The sequence below is a fragment of the Panicum virgatum genome, chromosome 5N (genome assembly GCF_016808335.1).
Source record: "Panicum virgatum strain AP13 chromosome 5N, P.virgatum_v5, whole genome shotgun sequence".
NCBI lineage: Eukaryota > Viridiplantae > Streptophyta > Magnoliopsida > Poales > Poaceae > Panicum > Panicum virgatum.
This window is the reverse complement of record NC_053149.1, coordinates 65659634-65686999: the sequence shown is the minus strand read 5'-3', so window position 1 is coordinate 65686999 and position 27366 is coordinate 65659634. Positions and strand designations below refer to the sequence as shown.

Sequence of the window (27366 nt, the reverse complement as noted above, 5' to 3'; positions counted from 1 at the left end):
ATACTGTGGTGGTGGCCGGAGACTTTTGCATAGTACATCAAGCACGCATAAAAGCATTCTCCACGAGTGAAGATATTTGATGATGTGCATTGCCCGGCAAACTGAAGAGATTGCATGATGTGCCATCAGGTCTGATATGGAGATGGACGGTTGGAGATGCCTACTCAGTTGGGGTGGTCGGGAGGAAATCATATTTGTTCCGTTCCGTTCTGTGGCTCGATAGGGACGCAACGCCAAAGCTTTTGCGTCTTTCTAGCTCCTAACTCTAGATCTCTCGTGGTTTTTAAGCCATCTCTGATAACAACAGCCTCGTCCATCACTAGCTCGGTCATCTCCTAGAAAGCCGTTGACGCCTGTGTGTATGTACATATCCATGCATTGCCTTGCTGCCGACTAATAGTTGTCCCTTTCTTTTCGCGATGATTATAGGGGAATGAACCAAAAGAATGTATGGTCAGGTATATGACGCAAGAATATTAATTGACTTACTAACACAGGAAATATATAGCTATGGGTAATTATCCACAAAATTGCTATTTCCCACATTGTTATAATTGCATATGTCCAGTACGAAATGGTGAGTGTAGTACTCCAGTGGATTCTCGTCTTAATTGGGAGCAAAGAAGTTAAATTCACAAGAATTTTAGTTTTGTTGGATTGATTAGAGAAAATCCTGAATCAAGAAGGGTGGAATGTCATTGTCTAATCTGCAGAGTTCCCAGATTATAGTATCAATGTGGGGGCTATGGTTTGGCTTTTAGCAGGCGGGAGAGGTGCTTCAATATTGGATTGGACGAAGTACACAACATTGCTATGTGCGGCCTTGGTTCATCCATAAATTCAGTGACATCTTTATGTCACCTAGCACGCATTTGCAGTCTTATGATTTTTCTCCAGAAATGTGGTCCGGATATATCCTTTTCATGCAGGCAGTGATTCTTACTATACCCTCTTTTAGAGGCATGAACTGTAGCAATTGGTGTAAACGTGGAAGTATAGTATTTCTTGAGCACTGTTTTCTTACGTCCGATGTTCCTCGCTCTTCCCCTGTTTGGCTGTTGCTCTAATCATTTGGCTACCTACTTCATCGCAAGTGGAATCTTTTCTTACCATCTGTTGGCGTATTTTATTTCCTCTCTGAACGAGGGAGCCTACGGCACTGGGTATGTCCTTGAACAAAGTAGGAATCCGTCTGGCCTGGCGTATCTGTGACCCTAGATTTACTTCCCCGGTCAGTCTGGCTGTGTCTGTTGACTGCTTGACTGACCTGGAAGAAGGGTGCCAAAGTAATTTTGCACGTTAGGGGGACAGACTCTTACTCCCTAATTATACCCAAATCAATGTGCTGAAAGTAGCCCTGTAGGGCAAAGCACGCGGCACGCTTGTTCCCCTTGCCTCTTCAGTTTGGACCTTCATTTGAACCCTTAGAAAATCTGACTATCTGATTCTGAACCATTTTTTTCTGACGAGCAGAAATCTGAAATCATGATAGTTACTAATATCTTGTTTCTTGGCACCCAAGTACGAAATGAAATCCTGGTTTGGTTTAATCTATTCTTGTCTACCTTTGTTTTGCGTTCCTTGCTCAATATTTTGCGTGATTCAACTTTTTTCGCACCATCTTCCTACTTACGAACGCGGTTAGCCTTGGCTATTTTTGTTTGAACGAAACGATTTCCAACTGTCCCGTGTCATTTCACCTTTCACCCGGTGAATAGGGAAAAGAACGGCGGCAGTGAAGCCTGGCCGGCCGACTGGCGTGGAATAGCTAGCCGAATAGGTTGTCAGCTCGTGCCATTTTTTCTTTGAAGGAGCAGCTCTTGCCATATTGCGCAGCATTTCGGATCCCACTCTCCGTGTTTCAACCTTTTCTGGTAGGGCGATACTGGGCGGTGGCAGTGATGTTGGAAACAAACGCTGGGTGGTTGTTCTTTCCCTTGGAAGAGCTAGAATATAATGCTCCCTTCATCGCATTTTTCTATCGGCAAGCGTTGAATTCTGCTAAACTTTTTGAAAAAACTGAATTCTGCTAAACTTGTGCATATCCTCTGACAGTCTGAATGCTCGGAGTATTTGTGTATCATTGGCGGCTAAACTTTCTGCGCCCCTTTTTTTCCAATTATCCAAACCCCTACCACTGCAAGATGCCGATGCCGTAGTGGATTAGACAGACGGCCGCGCCGGCCCTAGAACCCATCAACGTCTGGTCCACGCGATCCTCGAACGTGTGCTGTCCTGGCGCGTTGCCCATAGTTTACGAGCAGTTCCGGTAGCTGCTGGAGTCGGATGAACAATGGAATAAGCCCAGACACGTCACACGGAACAAAAATTCCTCAGTATTCTAGGGCACATCTATGTGGGTTTTTTTTTTGGAAGAAGCATCCACATCCGGTTTTCTACGCTCAGCTCGCGTAGTGCTCTTGTTTGGAACGTGCTAAATTTCTAGCACGCTAGGGAATACTCCCTCCTTCCTTGTTTGTTAGGCGCACGGAGGGGGAGCCCAGAGACCAAGGCAGATACGTCGAACCAGCCACGTCGCAGCCTCGTCGCTGGTTCCCCACGTACGCCCGGCAGCCTCGTCGCTTCGATTCTCGACAACAACTGTGCTATTTTTCTCTTGCCAAAATCTTTCCCAACAGTTCGCACTATAACAGATCAAATTTCCCCAGACACAAACGTGCTTGACCTTGGATTGTTGCAGCCTCACAGGCATTGTTCCATAGGAGTGGCATGCCAAAAACTATTGATGAAATTGTGAATAAGGTTCAAGCAGCTTATTGGAATTTTCCAGTTGGCAGGTCAAATAGAGTATTCCTCACTCTTCAAGGTTGCTTACGGGAGATACTTAAAGAAAAAGGAGGGCAACATTATCCTGTGCCTCACATGAAGAAGGCAATGTTGGAGAGATTAGGAACGCTGCCGAAGACTTTGTCATGTGATCCAACGATTGTTCAAGAAGCAATAGATTTTCTAGCCTCTGTCTGATCTTGTTTAGTCAACTTTGAAATCTCTGAATCTTAATCGATTATGTAAGCTGTGAATTTTGTAATCCCTAAATTTTAATGAAATTATCATTTGCATCCCACTATGACTTACTCGCAGGAAAGCTTACATTAGTCACACACATCCTTGACATAACAGTACCATGCATATTTCCGGACGGGGTACAGTTCCATGCATATTGTAAACATGGATGCTAAGATTGTTTCATCAACCTAAACATGAAATCCTAAGATTCTTAACACACGGGTAGCATCTTCTACATTGTCATTTGCCAATATGTCTAAATCATCTTTCATGGTTGCACCTCGGCGGATTGCATGTGCAAATGCAGCTTCACGTACGTCGCTTGTGTGGGCACCGAAGTAGGAAGGGATCAAGAGCGGCCCCATTATCCTGAAAGCGGACGACCTCGTTGCCGGCGGAGCGGATGACCTCGTTGCCGGCGGAGCAGACCGCCATCGTCGGAGTGGACAACCTCGTTGCTGGCAGAGCGGACGATCTCGTTGCCGGCGGAGCAGACGACCTCGTTGCCGGCGGAGCGGACGATCTCGCCGCCTTGGTCGGAGACGACGATCTCGTTGCCGGCGGCGGGAGCGCTAGCCATGGGAAGAAAAGAGAAAGAGCAAGATGGAACGGAGAAGAGAGAGATCGGTCCATCTTTATTCCCGTCCGCTGGACTGCTCGGCTTCCACGATTTAATTCACGACATGTACCGAGGTCGAAGGAGTCCACCGAGGTCGAAGGAGTCCCGAGAGGGTGCGCCCTATATTGAAAAAAAAGCAGAAAACATTGTGACGCCTAACAATCGAGGAAGGAGGGAGTAGTGTTACTTTGACCGTTAATTATGGTGTCAAATAAAACCAGTTTACAAAAGCAACTTCGGAATTCCGTGCTAGCGATTCTGAAGAATCTATTGAGGCCTTTGACCGCACGATTAGAGGGTGTTTACTGTAGTATCACTGTAGCAAATCATCAATTAATTACCGTCATTAGATTCGTCGCGAAAAATTACACCTATCTCTGAAAAGGTTTTGAAAATATATTTTATTTAGTATATTATACATATAAGATTCTCTTTTTGAAAAACGTGTACGCTAGAATGGAAGAATGACCAAACAATGCCAAATTCATGCATCAGCGTCTGCGGGTGGGCCAGGGCCAATAATGCTGGAAATAATTGGCGCGACGCGCACCCGCACCCCCACTGGCTGGGTGGGGTCCGGGGTGAGGCTGTCCCACGTGAGTGGACAGGGTGTCCCCCCGGCGAGGAACGAGACGAGCTGTAAAGCGGGCCCGCGCCCAGCGCCTGCGCGGCCGTCGGGGTCCCCCCACTTGTGCCCAAAAAGGCACCGTCCACTGCCTCCCTGCCCCGCGGCCGGGCTCGGCGGCACGTGCGGTCCAGGGTCTTGTTTGGTTTTTGTTTCCGTGTTATTTTGACTGTTAATTACGTTGTCAAATAAATCTAATTTATAAAACCAACTTCAGAACCCGCTAGTGATACTAAATAATCTAATGAGGTCTTTAACCGCGCGATCAGAGAATAATTACTGTAGTATCACTGTAGCAAATCATTGATTAATTATCATCATTAGATTCATCTCGAAAAATTCCATTCATTCCTAAAAAATTTGCAAATAGATTTTATTTAGTACACTATGCATGTGAGATTTTCTTTTCATAAAGCGTGCGCGCTTGAATCCTTGTGGCCCGGTACGGCCCGCGTGCCCTCCCACTGCTGCTGAGCTCGAGCTGGGTGGAGTACCGACTACCGGTGCAAGAGGAAAATTACCTGCACACCCTGCGGTCGTGGGGGCTCCTCTGGTAATTCTAATCCCTTCGCACCCAAAGAAGGAAACGACAGCCGTGGTAACTACTCACTGGCAAAAATGTTCTCGGATTTCTTTTTTTTAAAAGAAAATGTTCTCGGATGCCTTTTTTGTGCAGGTCTTGTACATGCCACCTAATCAGTGTGTTACGGCATGCCGCTACTACAGTAACAGCCAAGGGGCTACAAAGCAAACATTTTGGGTGTTTTGAATGTTCGTACTGACTAAGGGCAGTCCCAATCATGAAACTACTAGATAGTTTCTCTAGCTGCCACCTCAACAAGAAACTAGCTTTGGAAACTAAACCACTCAACGCAGCAGTTTCATAAGTGGGACAGTGTTGAATATTTTATTCAATCTCTGGCGTCTTCTTCCTTTCTCTTCTTTGCATCTCACCGTCGTCCAAGCACGAGCTCACATCCAGAAACCAGTCGGCGGCGACGATGAGACGAAGAAACCAGTCGTTTCTCCCCATTCCTAAAACTATTTCTTTGTGTCTCGGTTCGAGAGCCGACATCGTTTCTCAGAGTAGAAATCGTTTCCTCTCTTTCTTCATTAACTTGGGAGCCACCTCACCAAAAAAATCTGACGTGGCTGCTTAATAAATGTCAAGAAATCGTTTCTTAGTTCCCAGTTGGGAAGGGCGGTACCAACCCAGACTCTATTATGGAGTCTAAGCCTCCTATTTATTGTATTTTGCTGATATAGCAGTATATTTATGGAAGAGAGAGGGAGAGAAATCGAGACTCCAAGTTTTATTTAGACTCCAAGTCTTCATGCAAATCAAGAATGAATGTGAGAAAGATAAGTATGCCATATAAACCAAAATAACACACTTTGCATTGGGAAATATAGTTTTTTGTGATGGAATCTTTGAGACTTAGACTCTATGAATAGAGTCTGGGAGTTGGGACTGCCCTAAGGCACTGCTTCGCTCCTCCTTAGAACAGTTGGGTTCTTGTAAGGACGGGGAAGTAAATTCCAACGTTGTGTGTAGGACTTTTATCGGACTTGCGCCTGACGGTGCACTTGAATTTGAGCTGGAGACGGATGTCCAGAGGAGGCCTCAGACCTGGAGCAGAGGCGAGCAATGCAAAGTGCAAGCGACCACTGGTGGCCAGGGTTTACCTGACTGGTGGGAACTGGTCCGATTTAACCGGTTACCGGTCAAACGGTCCGGTCCGGTTCCGGTTTGGGCCGGTACCAAACTGGTACAAATTCAAAATTTAAATTTAAATTCAAAAAAATGAAAAATTCCAAAAAAAATCTAAAAATACTTTAAGGTGCGACAAGTCTAATGGTGTCAAATTTTCTCAAAAATTCGTTCATTTAGTATAGTTTGCGGGGATTTGAAGTTAAACAAAAAAACGTGCATACAAAAGTATACGAATACAATGTAAAAGTAGTACAAAAGAGGGTTGGAGGGTTCATTTAGACTAAAATATGTTATACAAATATTTATTTAGTATATTTTGCGGGCATTTGAATTTAAACAAAAAAAATTGAATTTGACCGGTTACCAATCAAACCGGCCGGTAAACTGGTCAAACCGACCGGTATACCAGGAGGCCGGCGGTTACTGGACACCGGATGGATATTAAAACGCTGCTGGTGGCGGGTGGCTGGTCGCTGCGCGCGCAGCAACTACTGGATACAGCGCCAGTGGAGAGCGGGCCCCGCCGCGGTCAAATCATTGCGGGGTGCGGATCTCGAGGCATGTGGCGTGGGCCAGGCCTCGCAGATTCTGAGGCTGCCGCGCGCGCCTCTCCCCGCGGCCCGGTCCCGCCCGCCCGAGTGGAGGCCGCCGCTGCAGCCTGGTGCTCCAGTGTCCGGTAGCCTCCAGCAGAGCGGTATCGCCGCAGCGTTTGGTTAGCTGTCACATTAAAATTAAAATTATCTACATAAAATATTAAATGAAGTCTATTTGTAATTTTTTTTCAGAAATAGATGTAATTTTTCGAGACGAATCTAATAACGGTAATTAATTGATAATTTACCTCAGTGATACTACAGTAATCATTCTCCAATCACACGATCAAAGACATCATTAGATTCGTCTCGCGATTTACACAGAGGATTGTGGAGATAGTTTTATAATTAAATTTTATTTAATACTCTAAATTAGTAGTCAAAATGTAAAAAAAATTGCACCCGAAACCAAACACGGCAGAAGACTGCTGCTTTGTTCCCGTCCCCCTCCTCACCGTACGGCGCCAACAGCCAGGTTCGTTACCGAACGAGATCCGGGTATCTGCCCCTGACGACGTGGCGCGCATTCCGGGAGCCACCGCCGGCAGCCGACCGGTGGCCGCTGGCCCTGGCCGGCGACGAGGAAATACGGCCAAGGCCGCCGCTGTGGCGCGTCAGAGGGAACGAACCTTTTCTTGCTGCTGCCAACTCTCTAGCATCGAACAAATACGCAGACCGGTTTGCAACTTCCTCTGCATTGCCATCAACCGATCCGACTAGTAGATGATGACTATAGTTTCTGACTGGCAGGGAGGTAACTAAAGTCACGTCTGTAACCATGAGGACAAAACGCATGGATCCATGCGTATGATTCCATCCCTGAGAGTCTGAGACCCTGACCCCACCCGGCCTAACCAACGACCAACCTGATCTCGATCCGTCAGCTGCTGGTCCGGACCTACTCTAAGCAAACAGCCAGTGCCAGGGCCCGGCAATGAGGCAAGCACATCTCATCGAGCGCGACAGCTCAGAGACCCGACCCATCCCCCGCCACCACGCCGTGGCATCGCGTGAGCGAGAGCCATCGATGGCTTCACTTGGGCGCCCGTCACCAACAGTGCCCCCGGCTCGGAGCATCTCGCGTCCCGGATGGGCAACCGCGAAAGATCAACAAACAACCAGCTGCTCTCGTTTTTTTTTCTTTCCCCCGGCCGAGCCAAACAAAAATGGGCTCGTGTATGACACGTAGCATCGCTCCCACATTCTCAGGCTGCCTGCATTGGCAACCGACCACAGGGTGTATGCATGGCAGGAGGTGCAGCATGTATCCTGGGCTGCCTGGCTGCCATGACTGCTGAGAGGTTGCGTAGACAAAGCAAGATTAGGGTGTTTTTGCCATGGCCGCATGGCAGGAAATGTTTGGTTACTCCTGAAGATGCTCACACAACTAAGAGCAAGTTTAATAGCTTTCGCCGGCCGCCGGCAGGGACGCGCGCGGCATGGCGGTGGCCCTCGCAGCCAGGTCGTTGCACAGCCAATCGCAAGACGCGCAGCGCGTCTCTGCCGGTGTCAGTCGGCATTTCGTTCCCGCCCGCTTCACTCTCTCCCATCTGACACGCAAGCTCCCCGTCGGCTCCCCACCAACCATTAAACTTGCTCTAACAGCGGCATGGACACGAGTCCCGAGCACTGTGACAAGGGGAGGAGTGTAAAAAACAGTCGGTGGCAGCTGGCTCCAACCGTGTTTGACCAGGACCAGCTGCCGGGAAGATGACAGCCCAGCACTGCACTGCCACTCATCGGCAGCTCCACCGGTCGGGAAGGACTGGAGGAGGAACATGCAGTTAAAAGCGTCAGCAGCCCGTGCTCTGCTCTGCTCCCTTCCCTTGAGCTACACCACACCAGACACTCCCAGCGGCTCAGGACCTCAGGAGGAGGCTGTTCATCTCCATCCTCCTGGCCGTCCATCTCCATGAAACATGAGTCCGTGACGTCGCTGCAGCCGCTGTCATTCACTCTGTCAGCTCCAGCAATCTCCAGCCTAATAGTATTTTTCTCTCACACTATTTTAGTACCAGTTTTCAGCCACCAGCCAGTCAATATTATTTTTCTCTTACATCGTTCCAGCACCAGCTTCCAGCCACCAGTCAGTCAATAGTATTTTTCTCTCACATCACTTCAGCCACCAGCTCCAGCTCTAGCTCAGCGAACAGAGTGATTGAAGGCGAAGGCCGGTCAGGTCATGAGTGCATGTGACGGACGCCCGGGTAGGGGTAAAGGCGGTGCCCGTTCCTCTGAAAACGGGGGCCTGAAACGGCCCGTCCTTTCGCTTTGCCTGCTTTCACCCGGCCGCCCGGGGAGAGACCAGAGATGAAGATGCTAATCCTATGTGCACAAGCAATTTGACCATGACGCTGCGAAGATAACCACAAGTCCACAACGATTTAGTACTAAGCTAGCGTAGTTGCAGGCTTGCTTCAGCATCAGCGGTTACGATGATGGTAGTAGTAGTACGAGTCGAGCGGCAAAAGGAAAGACAGTGAGCGTGCTCCTTTTCTTTTTTCTTTCTCTGTCTTTTCCAGGGAAAGACGAGCTGCTGCCGGTGCTAGTGCAGCAAAGTGGATTCCGATCTCCTGTCGGGGCCGTAGGCCATTAGGACCCCTAGGTTTATTGTTTTTTTCGCTTGTTAATGTAAAAAAAAAGAGGAGATATTTTTCTACCACCTTTCTTGTCTTGGGTGTGTGTGTGTGAGAGGTTTGGAAGTTGGAACTTGATTGATCGGCATCCCCCAACCACCGCTGCCCAACTCCAACAACTTCATTTGAAAAGAAAGATTGTCTGTATCTGGGCCTGTTGGGCCGCAAATGGGCCAAGAAACCTATACCAAGCATCACGATGGCCCAACAAGTACTACGGTATATTTCTGAAATTCCGAGTCCACACTGCAATAGTGATGTTTTTTTTTTCTCTCTCCTCTTTTCCCCCTTCTCTCTGTATTTCTTATCAGCTGACTTTGGCCATTACTCATCTTAGCACTGCTTATCACATTAATCTTAGCACTGCTTGTGAGTTTCTAAACGTACGCCATCTTGTTTGCCGGTACACTGTGAACTGTCCTAACTAAGATTTTTTTTTTGCGAGGTCCTAAGAAAGATTAGGTAAAGCGAGAGTCTGAGAAGAGGTTGCATTACACAAGGAGTCGAGGACACACTCGCCGTCCTAGCTTCTGCCAATGCTTAATTGAAACAAGCAACGGCGACAGACACGCCGACCACGGCCGGCTCCATCCATAATTTCGTATCAATGTTTCAGTAGATCCCTGATTCTATTGTCGGGTTGAAACGTGAAAATCCAATCGAAGGACAGGAACAGAACAGGGCAGTTTTCTGCTACTGTTTGGAACTGTGCGTCTCTGTTCCTAGAGAGCATTGCAGATCTAGTGTAAGAGCATCTTCAGCAGTTCTCCAATCCCCAATCCAACTACCATATTGAAAAAGTAGATAAGAAACTTGTGCTCCAGAAATCTCTCAAAACTTCTCTTTTTCCAATAATTATTGGGACATTCCAACAATTCATCCAACCTCTCCCTAAATAAATAAAGGGGGAGTTGAGACTCTCTATCGTGAGCGCCAGCAGCTCCATGCGACCAGGCACATGGCTGTCCCAATGAATTTGTATTCAGCAAAAAGGCATGAAGTCAGGCTTTCAAAAAACTTTAAGAATCGTCATACAAAAAACTGTATTCATACAAATAATTACGCCGAGAAGTATTAGTATGTTACCAGAGTAACAGACAGCCAGACATGCCTATCTTCATGTACTGTTTACCACATCTCTGTTCCTGGAGTCTACGCGTAGAGACAGCTCTGTTCTTTGGATTTTGATCAATGACCGTACAATCCTTGTCATGCATGAACTTGTAGATTTCCTGCATTTTGCAAACGCGGAGAACGGAGTTTCTAAATCATGCTTGACTTGAAGAACGCTACTATCTTACTAGATTCTAAACCGATCTTTTACAATTGCTCGATGTGATAACTGATAAGCAAACATAAAAGAATGCATTCTCTTGCATACTGCTCTGAAACTAACCATGCACAGCATGGATGTGGATTACAATTTGCAGGCCCTGCGTCTGAGCGATTCATCGCGTAAGGCACCTGAAGCCTTTGCACACCCCCATCCACACGGCGAACAGCACCAGGCACACCACCACGTCCACGCCGATCACGATCACCGCGTGGCGCCACCACGAGCGCCACTCCGGCCGCGCGCTATCCCCACCCGGTTGCACGGCGCGACGTTGCGCTCCAGCCCGCTGGTGCTCCTCGCCCTTCTCGCCGCCGGCGTCCACAGCGCACACCGGCGCCATAGGCGGGGGCGGCGCCAGCTCCCGCGGCGAGGCTCCGGGAAGCGCCGCCGAGTCCCCCGTGCCGGAACTCGCCGCGGCCCGCAGCTGCTGCGCGAACTGCCGCGCGACGTGGGCCACGGCCTCGTCGCGCAGGCGCTTCCTGGGCGCGGCGTCGCACGCGTCGCGGACGCGCTCCAGGAACCGGACCACCTCGGCGGCGCCCGGCGTCGGGTCCGCGGCGGCGAAGTACGTGCGGCCGTCGCCGGCCGAGAGGAACGCGAACGTCCTCTCCCCGGCGACGGTGTGGTGGTGCCATCGGTGGTGCTTGGGCGCGTGGTCGAGGCAGAGCGCGGCCAGCGCGAGGGCCGACTGGGCGTCCTCGCCGGCCGCGTTAGTGTGGAAGTAGGAGGTGCTGCTCCTGTTGCCCCTCGACGTCGCGGCCACGCAGAAGAAGACATCGTCCACGCCGTCTTCCGCGCCGGTGACGTCGCCGCCGGCGGCCTCCTGCATCCCGGCGCTCTGCACCTCCATCGGCTCACGATGGGCGAGAGTTCTTGGCTCTGATCGGCACGAGGTCGTACACGCTCAGTTGAGAGTTGAGACACATGAACAATTGTTCCTGTCAGTGCATGTGCCGCGGTGCCATAGATTGCTAAGGCTGTAAAGCTCGCAATGCTAAGGAGCAAGGACGGGTTCAAATCGATCCGACATCCGAGATGCAAAGGCTGAGGATGCAAAAGCTTGGAGGTGGAATTGTGGAAACGGTGCAGAAGAAAGCTGCTGCAACCTGCAGTTGCAGTACTTATGCAGGAATGATTTCGGCTGCACCGGAAGAGAGTATAGGAGAAAGGGAGGTTCTTCTAAAAATGAGTATAGGCGAAAGGACAGTGATGATACGCGCTTTGGTGGCCAAGGAATATACAAGAAGTGAAGGAAAGAAGCCCTAGGTGCAAGGTCAGTAGAGGAGCTGGGGTGGATCGCAAGTAAACTCCTACTACCATTCTGATGCATGGCTTTTTGTGCGGTTCTGACCTTGAAGAAGCTTCTACTTATGCAGGAATGATTTCGGCTGCACCGGAAGAGAGTATAGGAGAAAGGGAGGTTCTTCTAAAAATGAGTATAGGCGAAAGGACAGTGATGATACGCGCTTTGGTGGCCAAGGAATATACAAGAAGTGAAGGAAAGAAGCCCTAGGTGCAAGGTCAGTAGAGGAGCTGGGGTGGATCACAAGTAAACTCCTACTACCATTCTGATGCATGGCTTTTTGTGCGGTTCTGACCTTGAAGAAGCTTCTAAAAGGTAAACTTGGGACAGGCGAGTGAGAATCAACTGCCTCAGTGGTATGCACTCAATTGCCTCAGTTCAACATAGTAGGCTAATAGGTTCGCAAATTTAATGGAATGACATGGTTTATGGAGCAACGATGATGAGACAAGTTGCATGGCATCACTTAGCACAAGCTTGGTGGTACCGTGGTAGTTCGGACAATGACCTTGTCACTTCCAGTATTGCACAAAAGATGATAGGTGGAACTGCACTGGTAAAAGAAACTATCAGATTTGTCAAACATCAGAACTGGCAATATATTCAATCACCAGTTGTACAGAATTTTGTATAATCAATAAAATTTGGGTAGGGGGTCCATCCCTCCCGACTTCCTCCCAAAAAAAGGCACCAGGCAATCTCATCTTTCCTCCTCACCTAACTTGTAAAATAAAGGCTAAAAGCCAACTAGAATCTTGCTGCCAGTGACTGATGACACCTCGACCTATAATAAGTGCCTAAAAAGTGCAAAAAAAAGCAAAACATGCATGACATTCCTACAACTGAGTTTTCTATCATTCACTTTCAATCTGCAATGTCAACACAAATACTTATATAGATGAAAGTCAGGAATTTTGTGCTTCCAGCAGTCCAGCCTAAACGAGTTGGATTCATTTATGTGGCTGGCACGAACACAATAGTGCCCCTCACTCTCCTTTTGTGAATATCTGTTGGCTTCAGAGTTTTGAAATCGAAGTACACAACAGGACAGGGTTTTGCCTTTAACAAAGAACATGGTAGCCTAATTCTGAAGATCTCGATGAGATGATAACCATATTTACATGAACGAGCATGACTACATGTTCTACAATCTAGACGTTCAGTTCCTGAGATACTGAGGCATCATAACATTCCTTGGTGCTAGTAGGATGGGTACATGATTGGCTGATTCGCAGCTCCTTGTGCAAAGGCGTTCATAATAGGACCTCTATGGGCAATGTTCGGAACAGAACCAAATGCCTGCCTACTGTAATCATACATACCATTGCTTACCTGGCCATGGCTGTGCACTGGTCCACCTGATAAAGCTAGTCATAAGCGCAAACAAATGATGATCAGGTTTAGATTAACAACAACCTATATGTTTGGCACATGTACTAACAGGCTGAGGAAAGGATCTCACCTTGAGGGTGAACATCATATGGATAGGGAGTGTGACAAAAACCATAACCTGCAATCCTGCCGTTTACCACTGGATATGCTGAGGTATGAGACACAGGCATATCACTACAATGCGTGAATTGAGTCTGTTTTGGTAACGGTATAGGGTTGAGCTTAGGCATTACTGGGTTATTGCCATTCGAAGACGGTATAGGGTTGAGCTTAGGCATAACTGGGTTTTTGCCATCTGAAGAGGGTTTGTCATGACCAGCAATCTGTGCAAAGTATTAAGAAAATAGACATATGAGCCTGCTTATATATGAACAAATTAAGACCACTAAGCATATTTTGAAAAAAAAAGCTTGCGAGGAATTCATAGAAATTTTAATGTTTCAGCAGATAGTGCAACTTATAACCTAAAAACAGCTATAATTGTTTAACGAAAACCTACCATGAATTTAAGTGCTTTATCATTGATCCGAACAAGTCCTGAGAAAAGTTTAACAGCATACTGGGCAATTTCCTCAGTTTCATACTCAGCAAAAGCATAACCTTTGAGACGACTATTCTCCTTGTCGAAAGGTATATGCAGGTCTATTACAGGACCTGCCTGAATAAGAATCTCATACAGGATTCTTTCAGATACCTTTTCATCCAAGTTACCTAATGAAAGTAAAACAAATGTATTAATAGAAAATATAACATAACGCAGCTGCCAGGGAGGTCCAGTACAACCTAGCAATAAATTGGTAATAATCATCCCCCCCCCCCACACCCACACACGCACACCAGTTTGAAACTCAACAGCAATATCAGTTCCATATGTCCTCAGCATGCAGGTTTCAGTAATATGCATAATTCAAATGTCAAACCATATACGATGGTTGCACCACACCAGTAGTTAGCGATTGAAGTTAATATAATAATATTCTCTGCAGATTATGATAGTTTGATCACATAGACATTTGCCATCTGTAGTGAACCAAAATGACTAGCAACCTAACTGGATACAACAGCTCTTCCTATGGCATGAGCAGGAGCATTGCCACTTCATGTTAAGGGGTTGAAAAGTTTTAGAGCAAGATCTCTGATACCACGTTGAACAGATAACTACTAGTAATCTACAGACATGGTGACATTGCAAAATTGGGAATCTCTCTACAGACAAATCACAAGCACAAAGGCCTGATGACTCAGCATAAGACGTGCGTAATCAGCAGCGCACTGGACATGATTAAATCACAAAACAACCTTCCCAAACGGATAGAAGCATAAACTACATGTACCCCGCATCTACAGTCCGAGCAAAAAACAAGCAAACAAGCACGAAACACGGAATCGCTCGCGCAATCTAATCTACCACATTTACGCAATCTCTCACTAGGCACGCAAGCACTTCAATTCAATCGCGTAGCAAGCTCAAATTAGAAGAATCCTAATAGTCCGAGAGTCCTACAGCCGAACGGTATCTCAAAGGGAACCAGATTCCTAGGGTGAAGAGAAGCTCTGACCTATGTAGACCGTGCGACCCGTGTTCCTCGCCATGCAGGCGGAACCCCGGCGCGGGGTGGGGCTGCGAGCACTCCTCGCGCGGCCGCGCCGCAATCAACAGGATGCCGCCAGCCGGAGCAGGGGAATCTGCAATGCCGCGCGACGGCACGAGCAAATCCGGTGGTGGCCGCGGTGGCGGCGGAAGCGGAAGAGGCACGAGTTCGCCGGCTAGGCGGCGGCGGCGGGGCGGGGCGGCGGGCGGGCTATTTGTGCCTTTTTTTTTTTTTTTGAGGGAGGCTATTTGTGTCTGGAGATGCGGGAAACGGCGCCGGTTAACGATCTGACCCGGAATTTTTCAAAAACGATCCGACCCGGAGACGATGGAGTGGGGCCGGAATCGGCGTGGGCGGGCCCCGCGCGTCAGTTACGTGAATAAATCCTACACCTCGGGTCAACAGGTGGCTTTGTGGGGACACAAACAGCGGACAGGAACAGCGTCGCTTTCAGGAGGTGGATGACGCGGCGGAGCATGCGTGGACGCACGGTATTGGCTTATGTGCGTGGCGTGCGCTCCGTGTACCAACCGCAAACACCCGGTGACGTGTACGGGCTACCCAAACCGTTACAGTACGCCAACATGCGGTCTGCTGGTCTACCCAAACCGTTACTGTACTAAATTGTTAAGATTTGAAATTTCAAGTCCGAGTAAAAAAACTCAAAAGGTGGAAGAAAGACCTCCCACAGTATTGTATCAAGGAGCTAAACCTTCTCCCGATCGAGAAAATCTTTCTAAACCTAACCATACTAGCGAGGGGGTAATCATCCCGTTCACCAGCCAGCCACTCGTGATAGGGATCGGAACGTGCCGGATCATATAGCGGCACAGCAGCCGGTGCGCCAGCCAGCCCATCCCAGCCAATCGAACGTCCCTATTTTTTTTTTATGTAGCATCCGAAGATGAGGATAGTCACAACTGGTCACATCCATTTCATCGCGCAATATGAGCTCACGCATGATGTGAGCCGTCGGAGCTTGAACCCCAACCAGTTGGTTCCACAAAGGCAGCCAACCACCATACTATACACGCGTTCAAATTTCAGTTTTGAGTTTAATTATCAAGATTTACTGAATCACTTTACAAGTGAAAGATATTATGAAGAAAGGAAAGACACTAAGCCACATATCGCTCGGAATTAACTAAATCCTTCAAATCCGTATCCTGTCATGTATTGAAATCTTTTTGTATGATTCACATACATATTTCTAAATGATCAGTTACAAGCTTTTAAAAAAATCAAATTGCATTTAAGGTATAATCTGAAACACGTCGATACGTATCAAAAACATCAACGGTAAAATTACTGTCCTCAAAATCTATAATTAGGCCAATTCGGTGGCCCCACACAGTCTCCGTGCTACACGGAGAGTTGAATAGTTGATTGAGGATTTGAATTTCGAAAACGAAGCAAGAAGGTTCCAAATGTTGGAGAGAATAAACAACTCGAACAATCCAAGCAATCGAGGGGATCCACCTCAGCACAGGCTGGATGGACAGGTTGCACGACTCACACAGTGCGAACGGGAAGACGAAGCCGACAAGATCTCGCGCTGAAGAGCACAAGAGCCATCAAGCGCCTCCCTCTCCCTCTTCCTCTCCCCCTGATGGAGCTCCTCCGGCCGTTTCAAAACCCCCCTCCCCCCGCCCGGCGCCACGCGGCCCCGTCCCCGCTCCGCGCCTCCTCGCGCCGGGCGCCGCGGCTCTGATTCCCGACCGTTCCTGCTGGGGGCCGGCCGGATTCCTTCTCCCCTGACGCGCGGGCGGGCGCGGATGTGAGGGGAGGCCGGGAGGTTGGAAGGAATGCAGAGGTCGCGGAGAGCTCTTCTGCGGAGGACGGCGGCGGCGCAGGAGCGGAGCGCGGGGGCGGAGGCCGCCGCTAACGGGAGGAGGAGGCGGTTGTATGGCTTCTCCGCCTCGCTCGTCGTCGCCTCGTGGGTCGCCGTGCTCCTCCTCCACACCCTCGTCGGGCACGGCGAAGGTCAGCGAGGTATACCCAACAGCCCTATATCTCACCGTCTCTACGGTTTCTCAATCCTTCTTGAAGAGTCAGCCGCGTGGCTGCTTTGCGTGTTGCTGATCGTCAGACGCAAACCAATGCCCCGGTTTGTTCGGTGGAGCCGATCGAACTTCGCAGCCGGATCGAATTCCGTCACAACTTGGTAGATCCGGGTGCCTTGTCACACTCTTTCTGTACACATGTCGATGGTTGTTAGACTTACTGATGAAATCTCCACGCCCTTGTGTCATCGAGTCGCTAGTTTCTCTTGTATCTTAAAAGGCTAGGATTACATGGGTGTTGTCTGATTTCTGCAGATGGAGGAGGCTCTGCTGTCGCGCTTACTGCTGTCGAGCCTACCATGAATGAAGGTTCTGTTGATACTGTTGTACAGGGGGGACATGGGGAAATTTTGGCCGTGCCTGGTGATACTTGTGTTAGTTCTGACGAGAACATTCTGCTTTCAGAGGAGACACTGATGCAAGCAGATCAGTTGTGTTCCAATGATGAGGTGCAGAGTGAGAACACTGAAGCTCTAACCAAAGATAGTCAGGTTGAGCTTTCAGGAGATCAGGGTGGGAGTACTACTCAGACAGATGTTGGTTCTGGAGTTCAACCAGGGGCGAAGGAGGAGAGTGAAGATTTGCCGAGGCCATCAAGATTACCACGGGTTGTCCCTCCTGGACTTGATGAATTCAAGACCAGAGCAATAGCTGAAAGGGGACCTGGTGTTTCTAGTCAACCTGGAAATGTGATCCACCGGAGGGAGCCTAGTGGGAAGTTGTATAATTATGCCGCAGCATCTAAAGGAGCTAAGGTACTAGATTTCAATAAGGAGGCTAAGGGTGCCTCCAACATCCTAGACAAAGACAAAGACAAGTATCTTCGCAATCCTTGCTCGGCAGAGGGGAAATTTGTCATCATAGAGCTTTCTGAAGAAACGTTAGTAGATACAATTGCAATTGCAAATTTTGAGCACTATTCTTCTAATCCGAAAGAATTTGAGTTGCAAAGCAGTCTGACATATCCCACTGAGAACTGGGAAACACTTGGAAGATTCACTGTTGCAAATGCCAAACATGCTCAGAATTTCACTTTTCCTGAGCCAAAGTGGGCTAGATATTTAAAGCTGAACTTGCTAAGCCACTATGGTTCTGAGTTCTACTGTACTCTCAGTATGCTTGAAGTCTATGGAATGGATGCTGTAGAAAAGATGTTGGAGAACTTGATTCCACTTGAGAACAAGAAAACTGAACCTGAGGACAAAACCAAGGAGCAAGTTGAGCAAATACCTTTGAAGGAGCCTACTGGAGGAAAAGATTCTGCACAGGAACCCCTCGATGAAGATGAATTTGAACTGGAAGATGATAAACCAAACGGCGATTCACCGAAGAATGGTGCTAATGATCAAATTTCGGAGACAAGGACACTTCATGCTGGCAGGATTCCTGGAGATACAGTTCTTAAGGTGTTAATGCAGAAAGTTCAATCTCTTGATGTGAGCTTCTCTGTCTTGGAGAGGTATCTAGAGGAGTTGAACAGCAGATATGGGCAAATATTTAAGGATATTGATGCTGATATTGATAGCAAAGATGCTTTGTTAGAGAAGGTCAAACAGGAGATGAAAAATCTTGAGAGCAGTAAAGATAGCATTGTATGTATTTTTCTTAGTTTATTTTTCATTGTTATTTTTACCTGACAAATCTGTTTCTAAAGATATTTCTTGGTTTCAGGCGAATGACATTGAAGGGATCCTCTCATGGAAGCAAGTCGCTTCCTCGCAACTAAACCAGCTGGTCCTGGATAATGCCTTACTCAGGTCTGTATAGTTATGGTCTTCCTTTTGCTTTTCCTCTATAGCCATCTTTCAGCTCATGATCTAGCAACTTGAGTTGCTTCAGTGTGCCTTCATCAAATAACTTGGTACATTTCTGGCTTTGCTAATCGTGCTGTCATGTCTCTGCAGATCGGAATTTGAAATATTTCGGCAAAAGCAGATTGACATGGAGAACAGGAGTCTTGTTGTTATATTCCTCAGTTTTGTTTTCGCTTGCTTAGCTCTTGCTAAGCTGTCTATAGGTCTGATGTCCAAATTTTGTAGATTCTATAACTTAGAAAAGTTCCATAATGTAAGATCCGGGTGGCTCATGTTGCTGCTGAGCAGTTGCATCATAGCCTCCATTTTGATAATACAGTAATACAAGCATTCACTCCCAAAAGTTGCGGCTGTACATTGTACTTACATGAGATTTCTGATTCAAAATGAACTATGTTACCTCTTTCAAATATCATAGGAAATTTTGCAGTGAAGTTATCCGAAGCCATCAGCGGTCTCTGTTTAGAGGTCACTTTAAAGCAGCTGCAAACTTCTGGAACTAGATTCCTGGTTTCAACTGGTCCAGGGGAATGTAGAAGCAAATCTACCTGGAAAGCATGTGCAGACTGCTGGAGGCCGGAGCAGTGTACTTCTTTATTTATTTTTAGGAACAAGGCATGGTCCCCCTATGGGCTTCCATGTTACCATATATGATTGGCATGGAGGGATGGGGTAAATATTCTAGTATCCTCCTCCTCTTCCATGAGCATTGTGCAGTGCATGTTCTTGATCCGGCTCCATGTCTTGTGCACATGGCCTCAACACTGGATTTGCTTACAAGGCATTGTTCCGTTGGTTTCCAGCGAGAAAGGCATCATTGATAACTTAAGTTAGCAGTGAAGTCAATGCCTACAATATTGCGCTATATGGGCTGAAATCTGCTCCTGTACACACCTGGAGCTACCTGAGTTTGTTGAGAGTTGAGAGGATGGTGGTTTTCAGTAGGTTGCTGTGGTTTTGTCGTTGCTTCCTGTTTTCCTGACGGAGACTTGTGTAAACAAATTGTTTATTTCACAAGTGCAGAAGACATGAGCTGCATCCAAAATACTGTATCTGCGATCACTGGTTAGCTGATTAGGTGTCTAGAATCCAGCTGCTTGGCTTTGGCTTTGGCTGATCATGTATTTTGTTTGCATGAACTTGGTTGCATCGCCTGATTGATACTCCACCATTCGGTACGGTGACCACAGGACTGGACATTCCATTGTGCCAGCCTGCCAGGTGTCAACCTCAGACCCTCAGTAAAGCAATCGTTGGCCGCGTTTGGCTGCGGGTCAAATCAAAATTTCACAAAAATGTGAACTTCCGCATGTAGTACTAAATGTATTCTATTTGCAAAACCTTTTCAGGGACGGATGTAACTTTTTGAGATGAATCTAATGACGGTAATTAATTGATGATTTGCTACATTGATGTTACAGTAACCATCCTCTAATCACGTGGTCAAAGGTCTCATTAGATTCGTCTCGCGATTTACACGGGGGTTGTGGAGGTGGTTTTGTAATTAGACTTCATTTAATACTCTAAATTAGTGGTCAAAGGACCAAAAAATTTTCGCGAAATTTTTTTCAGCCTCAACCAAACACGGCCGTTGATAGTGAGTTCCAACCTTGTGGTCCAATTGGTGTACTGGCCTTTGTTCTATGCTTTACTTGCATTAGCAGTAAAGAATGCTTGGCTTTGGAAAAATACTAGTCTGCTAAGCGTGGTATCATCGAAAATTTGATTACTTGGAGCTATCACCTCACGTCACGTCCTCAGCTGTTCTAGCTTTCTCCTCCGCGTAGTACCTTTCTGTGATTCATTCATAGTTTCAAACCCGTGCGGGACTTGTTTCTTGGTTCCCAATTGACCGGAAGGTTGGAGATGCTCCAGTGTTGCGGAGATCCTGGAGCACGGATCAAAAGATTGAAAAGTCCTTCGGCTTATCCTCGTTGACTGCAAGTCTGCAGCTGCCATGTGGCTTTTCCACTACCTGCGAAAAATTTGAGCCAGCGCTCGGCCCATCTCTACTCGAAATGGGTCCCACTTGCCAGCCCACAGAGGTTTGATTTTAGCACCGGTGGTGACGTGGTGTCTGCTCGAAACGGTTCCTCCGCAGAGAATACTCGTCCGTTCGGGCCATCAGCTAATTGTCCTTTCCAATACAATACATACAAAAATCCTCCAGGAATTTAAAACCGGATTACCGCAGAGATTAGTGGTAACTAGTAATAATTCGTGAGTATTAGTGGACATGTAGCTTTCCCTTGCTACCGCGCTACGTTGGCGTGTACGTCTCCTTCAGCCGGCACGTCAGCCACGCCCCCTCCCCTCAATCATCGCTGCCACCCGCTGACCCGCATCCTGCGCGGTGCCCCAGCCAAGCTGGTGCGGCGACGCACGCGCAGGGTGGTAAAGGTCCCAACATTTTGAACTAGAAAATCTAAGGATCGGGTTCTAAAAGGGTCGAGCTCTAAACATATGTATTTTTGAACTAAAAATTTTAAGGGCTTTATTGGGCTGCGAAGAGGCCATTAGGGCCATAGCCCATTACCACCCCTACGCACGCGACGGTGCCCGGCCGGAGAAGTTGCGCACTCCAAGCAACGCCGCCGAGACCGTATTTTTGGCAGGCGCGTCGGCATCAGATTTTTCAGTCTACCGAATTCAGGCACCAGCAGCGGAGGACCGGAGCTTTGAGTGGCATCCACACAAGTCTCGCCCAACTCTTCCGCGACCTGGCATCCGCGCCGACAACGCATCGCCTCCCTCTCGCAGTTGCCGAAAGCCCAACATGTTCAGGGACAGCGGTGGGTCGCTGGCCCGGGACACGCGCCGGATCCTCTCCTGGGCGCCGGAGCAGGACACGGGGGGGACGGCGACGAGCGCCCGAGATTGCCGCGAGGAAAGCGGGGCGGGCATGGCGTCCAAGCGCAGAGGTCTCTGCCTTGAAGCCATGAGCAGAGAGAGAGAGAGGACAGTCTTGCTAAGCGTGCCTGAACAGTGAACACTGATGCTTATTTGTATCTTTGCGCCCAGACAGAAGGGTCACGGCGATACCCAACAAGATAGCAGTCCCAATCCAGACTCTACGATATCTAATAAGATACTAAGGGCAGTCCCCGTCCAGACTCTATTGTAGAGTCCAAACTCATTTATTAGACCCCTATTAATTGTATTTTGCGGGCCCTTCTAATTAGCGCGCGCCGGAAGCGCAGCTAGCGCGCGATCACGGACAGCCCCGCTAGCTTCCTTTTTTAGAAATATTTCTCATCCACAACTTTCTATTTTTGGAAACTTATAACTTATCTACAAAAGTTTTACATATATTTTTTCAAACAACTACTCAGGGAATACTTTTTCAGTAAACTTTCGTGATACAAAATTTTTTACACATAACTTCTTTCAATCCACTTCTTGGAAGATTTTCTTTTGCATAACTTTTCACGATATACAACTTATATGTATAACTTTCTTTTAGAAAAGTTATCAGGGGATTTTTAGCATAACTCCCATGATAATATTATTAGCAAAATTTTCCGCACAACTTTTACGCATAAGTTCACTATCCAACTTTCTATGAAAAATTTTAGCATAATTTCATTAAAACATTATTATCAAACAAAAACTTCTCAGGAGATAACGTAATAGAAAGTAAAAAAAGAACTTAGTTTAACAAAAACTCAAAGGAACGCCTTTAGAAAGAACAAGAAAAAGAAAAAATAACTAATACATATGTATGAGAGTCTCACATACAGGGACTCAAGCTGGACGTACAGCTATATACCCCCTATCCAGTGGCGGAGCTTGAGCAAAATCTCGGGGGGGCAGACTGCCAGAGTTTAGTACTTAAAGTATTTAATAGAGATATTGCACGGCAACTTGTCCACATTTCAGTTACAATAATACAATATAGCATGGATGTCAAGGATGCACTAATCTATAAGGCTATATACATATATATGCTTCATACAAAAGGAAGTTGTACCAAAATATGACACTGTAGCAACATGAAATTTCCTACTACAGATCAGCCCGTCGACTCTTTTGCTTCTTGAATTCTGAAATAATGTCATCATAGCTCCACTTGTCAGCAAGCTCCCCCTCTATGTTCACTAGCAAACTATTGGCAAGAAATTCATCTTCCATCTTGTTACACAACCTTGTCTTAGTGATTTTCAGAATAGAAAATGCTCGCTCTGCACTAGCAGTTGAAACAGGAAGAAAATGCTCGGACCTAAGTTCAAATATACCCGTTTGACAACATCTCTTTGGTTAGGTGGATACTGCCAAATTTGTGGGCGCTTTGCTGGGTCTCTCTCCAAGAATTCAATACCTCTGAATAAAACTTGTTTATTGTTTCTCTGCACTTCTAGTTCTTCCTGATTCTGCTGCTCCAACTGAAACAAGGGTGGAGGGTGAGATGAAGGATCTTCATTGACTGATTCTTGGTCAGTTCTTCTCCTTTTGAAATATGCATCGATTGTATTTGTATTCCCTTTAACCATGGTTAGATACTTAGATAATAGATAGTGACATCCTGCATTACAAATTACAATCACACAATATTGATGTGTGTTAATCTCCCTTTCCGCTTTCCAAAAAAATTTCCCAAATCTTAACTGAATGTAGTACAAAATTACTTGGGATTGGAAAGAGAGTTGCAGTGCTAGCTGCTGGTCACTGTTGTGGTGTTGCCGATCTGCCGCTGGCCGAACACATCAATGGAATCAACCCACCTAGACTGGTGCGGTTTGGGGAATCGGTGGCGGCGGCTCACAGGTCGCAGCAACGGACGAGCCCTGGAGCTTGGAGGGTCGGCGTTGACCTTTGGGAGTTTGGGGAAAGAAAGAAAAAGAAGACCAGAAGGTAGAAGGGCAGCACGCAGGCCATTCGACTGGATACAGAGAGCATCACGTAGCTGGGCCAAAGGCAGCCACTTAAGGCCCATCGAGGGGGGGGGGGGCAGTATAGAGTATCACGTAGCTGGGCCAAATTGTCATAAGCAAAAATTAGAAATCCAGGGGGGGCCATGGCCCCTGTTGGCCCTGCTTATGCTCCGCCCCTATCTCGTACGCATACACGAGTCACTCGCGCAGAGCGCGGGCAGCGTGCATCGCTGTCTCGTCGTGCGTCAAGAAGCCTGCTAACGCGCGCTTGCCGAATTGGATTCGCGGTATTTTGCTGAGGTGTCCTTGTTTTTGTTGGAGAGAGAGAGCAGAAGGGAAGAAATCGTTTCTTGATAGGACTCGAAGTCTACCCGTCCATCGAGGCGCTAGAAACTGCTGGAGTCCGCGTTGTGCGGGAGCGCCATGGCGTTTGCTGATCCCGTACGCCGGCCGGCTTCCGCACGGATCCCCAAATCTGGAAAAATATGTGATATTGTTGAGAGGTGTAGGATGGATCATATGGTAGTATGCCACAGCTGATCGGTTCCATTTGTGCTGATAAATTAATGTCTTCATCTATAGAAACTAGTCTTACAAATTTTGTATTGGGGATCATAGTTTTTTGTGATAGAGTCTTCGAGGTATGGACTCTGTCGGTAGAGTTTGAGTTGGAACTGCCCTAAGCCGGCCAACTCTTTACGTGGACGCATCACCGTGCCGGCGTGCGCGGCCGGGCCGGCCAGGCACCATGATGACCTTTTGCCTGGCCTCCACCTAGCCGGCTGGCTATTGCTTGGCCTTGGAGGCAAGGCCAAGAAGAGTTTTTTTTTTTGCATCATTGCCACGTAAGGATAGTTAGTGGGGTTCGACTCAGGTATCTGCAGACGGCTGATATATACTAGTATACTTCCTCCATCTCAAATTATTAATCGTTTTGATTTTTTTAGGTACATATATTTTGTTATGCATTTAACGTAATATATATCTAGATGCATAGCAAAAATTATAATTTAGAAGCCAAAATGGCTAATAATTTGGGACAGGGAAGTACTAGTTGTTAAAACAGTGATACATTTGCTTGTTGTCTTCGAGAATAATGAGAAACTTGGTCATTTGTATAGATCAGATAGCTTTACTTGCTGTCTTGGAGAAGAGATTTTTTTTATAAAAAAGAATGGAGGTCTACTATCACTGAACCGTTAATCAATACAATACATCATGAGGTCCCTATGCCCGGAGCTATACGATTTCTAATTTTTTTACATTATCTCCTTCTTCTGTCTTCCAGAAGCAGTAACTGTTTGACTCTGATCATAAACCGCTCTCTGTTATAATCGTGTTCTCTGTTTCTGTTTGCATAGACACATCGAACAGTGCGGCGCTACAGGATACCCCTCTTTTTGCTGGTGGTTTGAAGGGACGACGCGCAAACCACGCAGCTTACCCCAACCTAGCAATGATCCTTGATCCCTGATCTTGCCAAAATGGCGCTGAAGTCCAAAGCCACATCAGTTTCGGTGCAAAAGTTCGATGGCTATCAGAAGATTTGCATATATCCAGTGCGCAACGGACACACGTTCAGTCCATTCATTTCAGGCTATGAGCATTGCTGGCAATCGCCAGAAAATGATCCGTCATCTCCTCGAGTAGTTCAGTGTCACGCACTTCCTGTGCTTCGATCCAAATCTATGCGTGGCGTGGCCACCAAAGTCTCTTGCTTTACCAGGTGGAGAAACCAAAGCATAGCCCAAAGATTTATAAAAAAGACAGCATAGTCTCTAGCTTGTTGGGTCTTGGGTGTGCAGGTTCAAGAAGAGCTCTTGTGGCTCATGGTCTCTGGAAGGTCAGATATGGATGTCGAGTTGGGCGAGGACGTGCTCACGGAGATCCTCGCGAGGCTGCCGTACAGGTCGCTGGCGCGGTTCCAGTGCGTCTCCACCTCGTGGCGCCGCATCATCTCCAGCGACTACCTCCGCCGCAGGCTGCCGCTCATCACGTCGGGGGTGCTCTACAGCGGCGGCGGCGGCGGCGACGACGGCGCGAGGCGGGCGTACACGTACGCGTGCGCGCCGGACGGCGGCGGCGTCGCGGAGGCCGGCGACATGGGCTTCTTCCCGTGCCACGACGCGTCGACCATCATCGACGGGTGCAACGGCCTGCTGCTCTACTACGCGTCGCGCCCGGCGGCGTTCCACGTCGTGAACCCGACCACGAGGCGGTGGGCGGCGCTGCCGGCGCCGCGCGCGAGGACGCTGCTCTCCGTGCTGGCGTTCGACCCCTGCGCCTCGCCGCACTACAAGGTGGTGTGCTTCACGGGCTGGCTGCCCCGGGGCGCGACCATTGAGGTGTTCGACTCCGAGCGCTGCGCGTGGCGGGGCCACGGGGTCGACTTCGGGCTCGACACCGACGCCATGACGGCCACCATGCACTGCTTCGGCGGCGCGCTCCACGTGCTGGCCTACTCGGGCCACGTCGTCCGCGTCGACCTGGACACCATGGCGTGCGCGGTCACCGCGCTCCCGGCGCCCGTCAGCTGCCGGGCGCGCGCCGGGCACTGCCGCGGCCGCCTGCGGTTCGCGTCCAGCGACGGCGCGCGCCTCAGGATCTGGGAGCTCGAGGACGCCGGCGCGGGGGAGTGGGCGCTGAAGCACGAGATCGGGGTCGGCGACGTCGTCCCCGGCGGCTCTAGCCAGGCCATCACCTTCCTGTTCATGGCGTTCCACCCGGAGAGGGAGGTGGTGTACCTGTGGTCGCCGTGGAAGCTGCTGGCGTTCGACATGGTCGAGAGGCGCGTCGAGGAGGAGTGGGCGTTCGGGTCGGAGAAAGAAGGCGCGCATCTCATACAGATTTGGTTGTTCCCGTTCTCGCGCCATTTGGCCAACGCCCTGGCCTGACTAGTGTGACAGACTTGCCGAATTAAAATGTTTAATTAAACGTAACTGCCATTATTTGAATATATTAGACGTATTAGTTTAATTAAATATAACTTGACAGGTTGTTTCCAACCCACAGGCCGATCGAAACACACTAGAAGTCTCGCACGAAAGCGAGCGCAGAAGGTATCAGAAAGATATAATTTTACAAAAATAGTAAATAATATTAAGACTTTTACAAAACATCTTTAAATTTAAAATTTACAAAAGAAATGATAGCAGCGGAAGAGAATCTAACTTACAGAGCATTTTCACTAGAGAAATAATAAAACAAACTAAATAAGTCGAGAACTACCAAGACGTGAAGATAAGGCGTCACATCGAGCCTACCGATGTGAAACCCAATTAGCTCCTATACTTGAAATAGGGTAAACAACAAACCCTGAGCAACTAATACTCAGCAATACTTACCCGAACAGTGGGTATAACTTAGCCCACATACCTAGACATATAAGACTTTTGGCTGGTGGTTTATTTTGCAGAAAAGCAACTAAAAGTGGATTCTTATTTTTCATATTTTAGCTCAGTATTTTGTAGGGTAATCATCATCTAACATTTGCCTCCTAACTAGAACAATCATGGTGGAACATTACATAATAATCCAAAGTAATCCTCATATATATATATATATATATATATATATATATATATATATATATATATATATATATATCATACACATTACATCTCTTCACTATGATGCGGTGCTGCGATCAAGGTGCTCATATCCGAGAGCGACTGACGACGAATCGATTCGATTTAACCTTGCAAGGTGGACCTAACCAACACGGCACGCGTATGTCCCGTCGGACCACACGCACCAACCCTTCCCCTACCCGCTTCGAACT

At 47.8% G+C, this 27366-nt stretch overlaps 4 protein-coding genes across 8 annotated transcripts; 2 read left to right on the top strand and 2 right to left on the bottom strand.

The window, feature by feature from the left end:
• Positions 1 to 10411: 10411 nt before the first annotated feature.
• Positions 10412 to 11899, bottom strand: LOC120676029 (phytolongin Phyl1.1-like). The gene has a single exon (XM_039957242.1). The coding sequence runs from the start codon at positions 11398 to 11400 to the stop codon at positions 10663 to 10665; it is 738 nt and encodes a 245-aa protein (XP_039813176.1). The 5' UTR covers positions 11401 to 11899; the 3' UTR covers positions 10412 to 10662.
• Positions 11900 to 12278: 379 nt separating this feature from the next.
• LOC120676030 (splicing factor 3B subunit 4-like) lies at positions 12279 to 15061 on the bottom strand. Of its 4 annotated transcripts, XM_039957247.1 has the most exons (5): positions 14805 to 15061; positions 13745 to 13956; positions 13316 to 13568; positions 13186 to 13220; positions 12279 to 12401 (listed from the first exon to the last, which is right to left on the bottom strand). In XM_039957247.1, exons 1-5 carry the CDS (start codon positions 14836 to 14838, stop codon positions 12366 to 12368), a joined length of 570 nt encoding a protein of 189 aa, XP_039813181.1. In that variant the 5' UTR covers positions 14839 to 15061; the 3' UTR covers positions 12279 to 12365. The 4 variants fall into 4 exon arrangements, with proteins under 4 accessions (XP_039813181.1, XP_039813177.1, XP_039813178.1 ...); XM_039957243.1 differs by having other exon boundaries at positions 12279 to 13220; XM_039957244.1 differs by having other exon boundaries at positions 12279 to 13211.
• A 1335-nt stretch (positions 15062 to 16396) lies between these two features.
• Positions 16397 to 19124, top strand: LOC120673874 (SUN domain-containing protein 4-like). 2 transcript variants are annotated; one of them, XM_039954918.1, is made up of 4 exons: positions 16397 to 16829; positions 17156 to 18492; positions 18572 to 18657; positions 18805 to 19124. In XM_039954918.1, the coding sequence occupies exons 1-4, from the start codon at positions 16643 to 16645 to the stop codon at positions 19034 to 19036; spliced, it is 1842 nt and encodes a 613-aa protein (XP_039810852.1). In that variant the 5' UTR covers positions 16397 to 16642; the 3' UTR covers positions 19037 to 19124. The 2 variants fall into 2 exon arrangements, with proteins under 2 accessions (XP_039810852.1, XP_039810853.1); XM_039954919.1 differs by lacking the exon at positions 16397 to 16829 and adding an exon at positions 16881 to 17001.
• A 5687-nt stretch (positions 19125 to 24811) lies between these two features.
• On the top strand, positions 24812 to 26566 carry LOC120672157. Its single transcript, XM_039952450.1, has one exon. The coding sequence runs from the start codon at positions 25415 to 25417 to the stop codon at positions 26477 to 26479; it is 1065 nt and encodes a 354-aa protein (XP_039808384.1). The 5' UTR covers positions 24812 to 25414; the 3' UTR covers positions 26480 to 26566.
• Positions 26567 to 27366: the final 800 nt, after the last annotated feature.

What these genes read in the sequence shown, in the direction of transcription:
- LOC120676029 (XM_039957242.1), bottom strand. Translation starts at nt 11,400, where the DNA reads ATGGAGGTGCAGAGCGCCGGGATGCAGGAGGCCGCCGGCGGCGACGTC.
- LOC120676030 (XM_039957243.1), bottom strand. Translation starts at nt 14,838, where the DNA reads ATGGCGAGGAACACGGGTCGCACGGTCTACATAG. An exon ending in ATAAAGCACTTAAATTCATG is followed by an intron (nt 13,569 to 13,744) that starts GTAGGTTTTCGT and finishes TACTTTGCACAG; the next exon opens with ATTGCTGGTCATGACAAACC. An exon ending in ATATGATGTTCACCCTCAAG is followed by an intron (nt 13,221 to 13,315) that starts GTGAGATCCTTT and finishes GCTTATGACTAG; the next exon opens with CTTTATCAGGTGGACCAGTG.
- LOC120673874 (XM_039954918.1), top strand. Translation starts at nt 16,643, where the DNA reads ATGCAGAGGTCGCGGAGAGCTCTTCTGCGGAGGACGGCGGCGGCGCAG. An exon ending in GCACGGCGAAGGTCAGCGAG is followed by an intron (nt 16,830 to 17,155) that starts GTATACCCAACA and finishes TGATTTCTGCAG; the next exon opens with ATGGAGGAGGCTCTGCTGTC. An exon ending in CTGGATAATGCCTTACTCAG is followed by an intron (nt 18,658 to 18,804) that starts GTCTGTATAGTT and finishes ATGTCTCTGCAG; the next exon opens with ATCGGAATTTGAAATATTTC.
- LOC120672157 (XM_039952450.1), top strand. Translation starts at nt 25,415, where the DNA reads ATGGTCTCTGGAAGGTCAGATATGGATGTCGAGTTGGGCGAGGACGTG.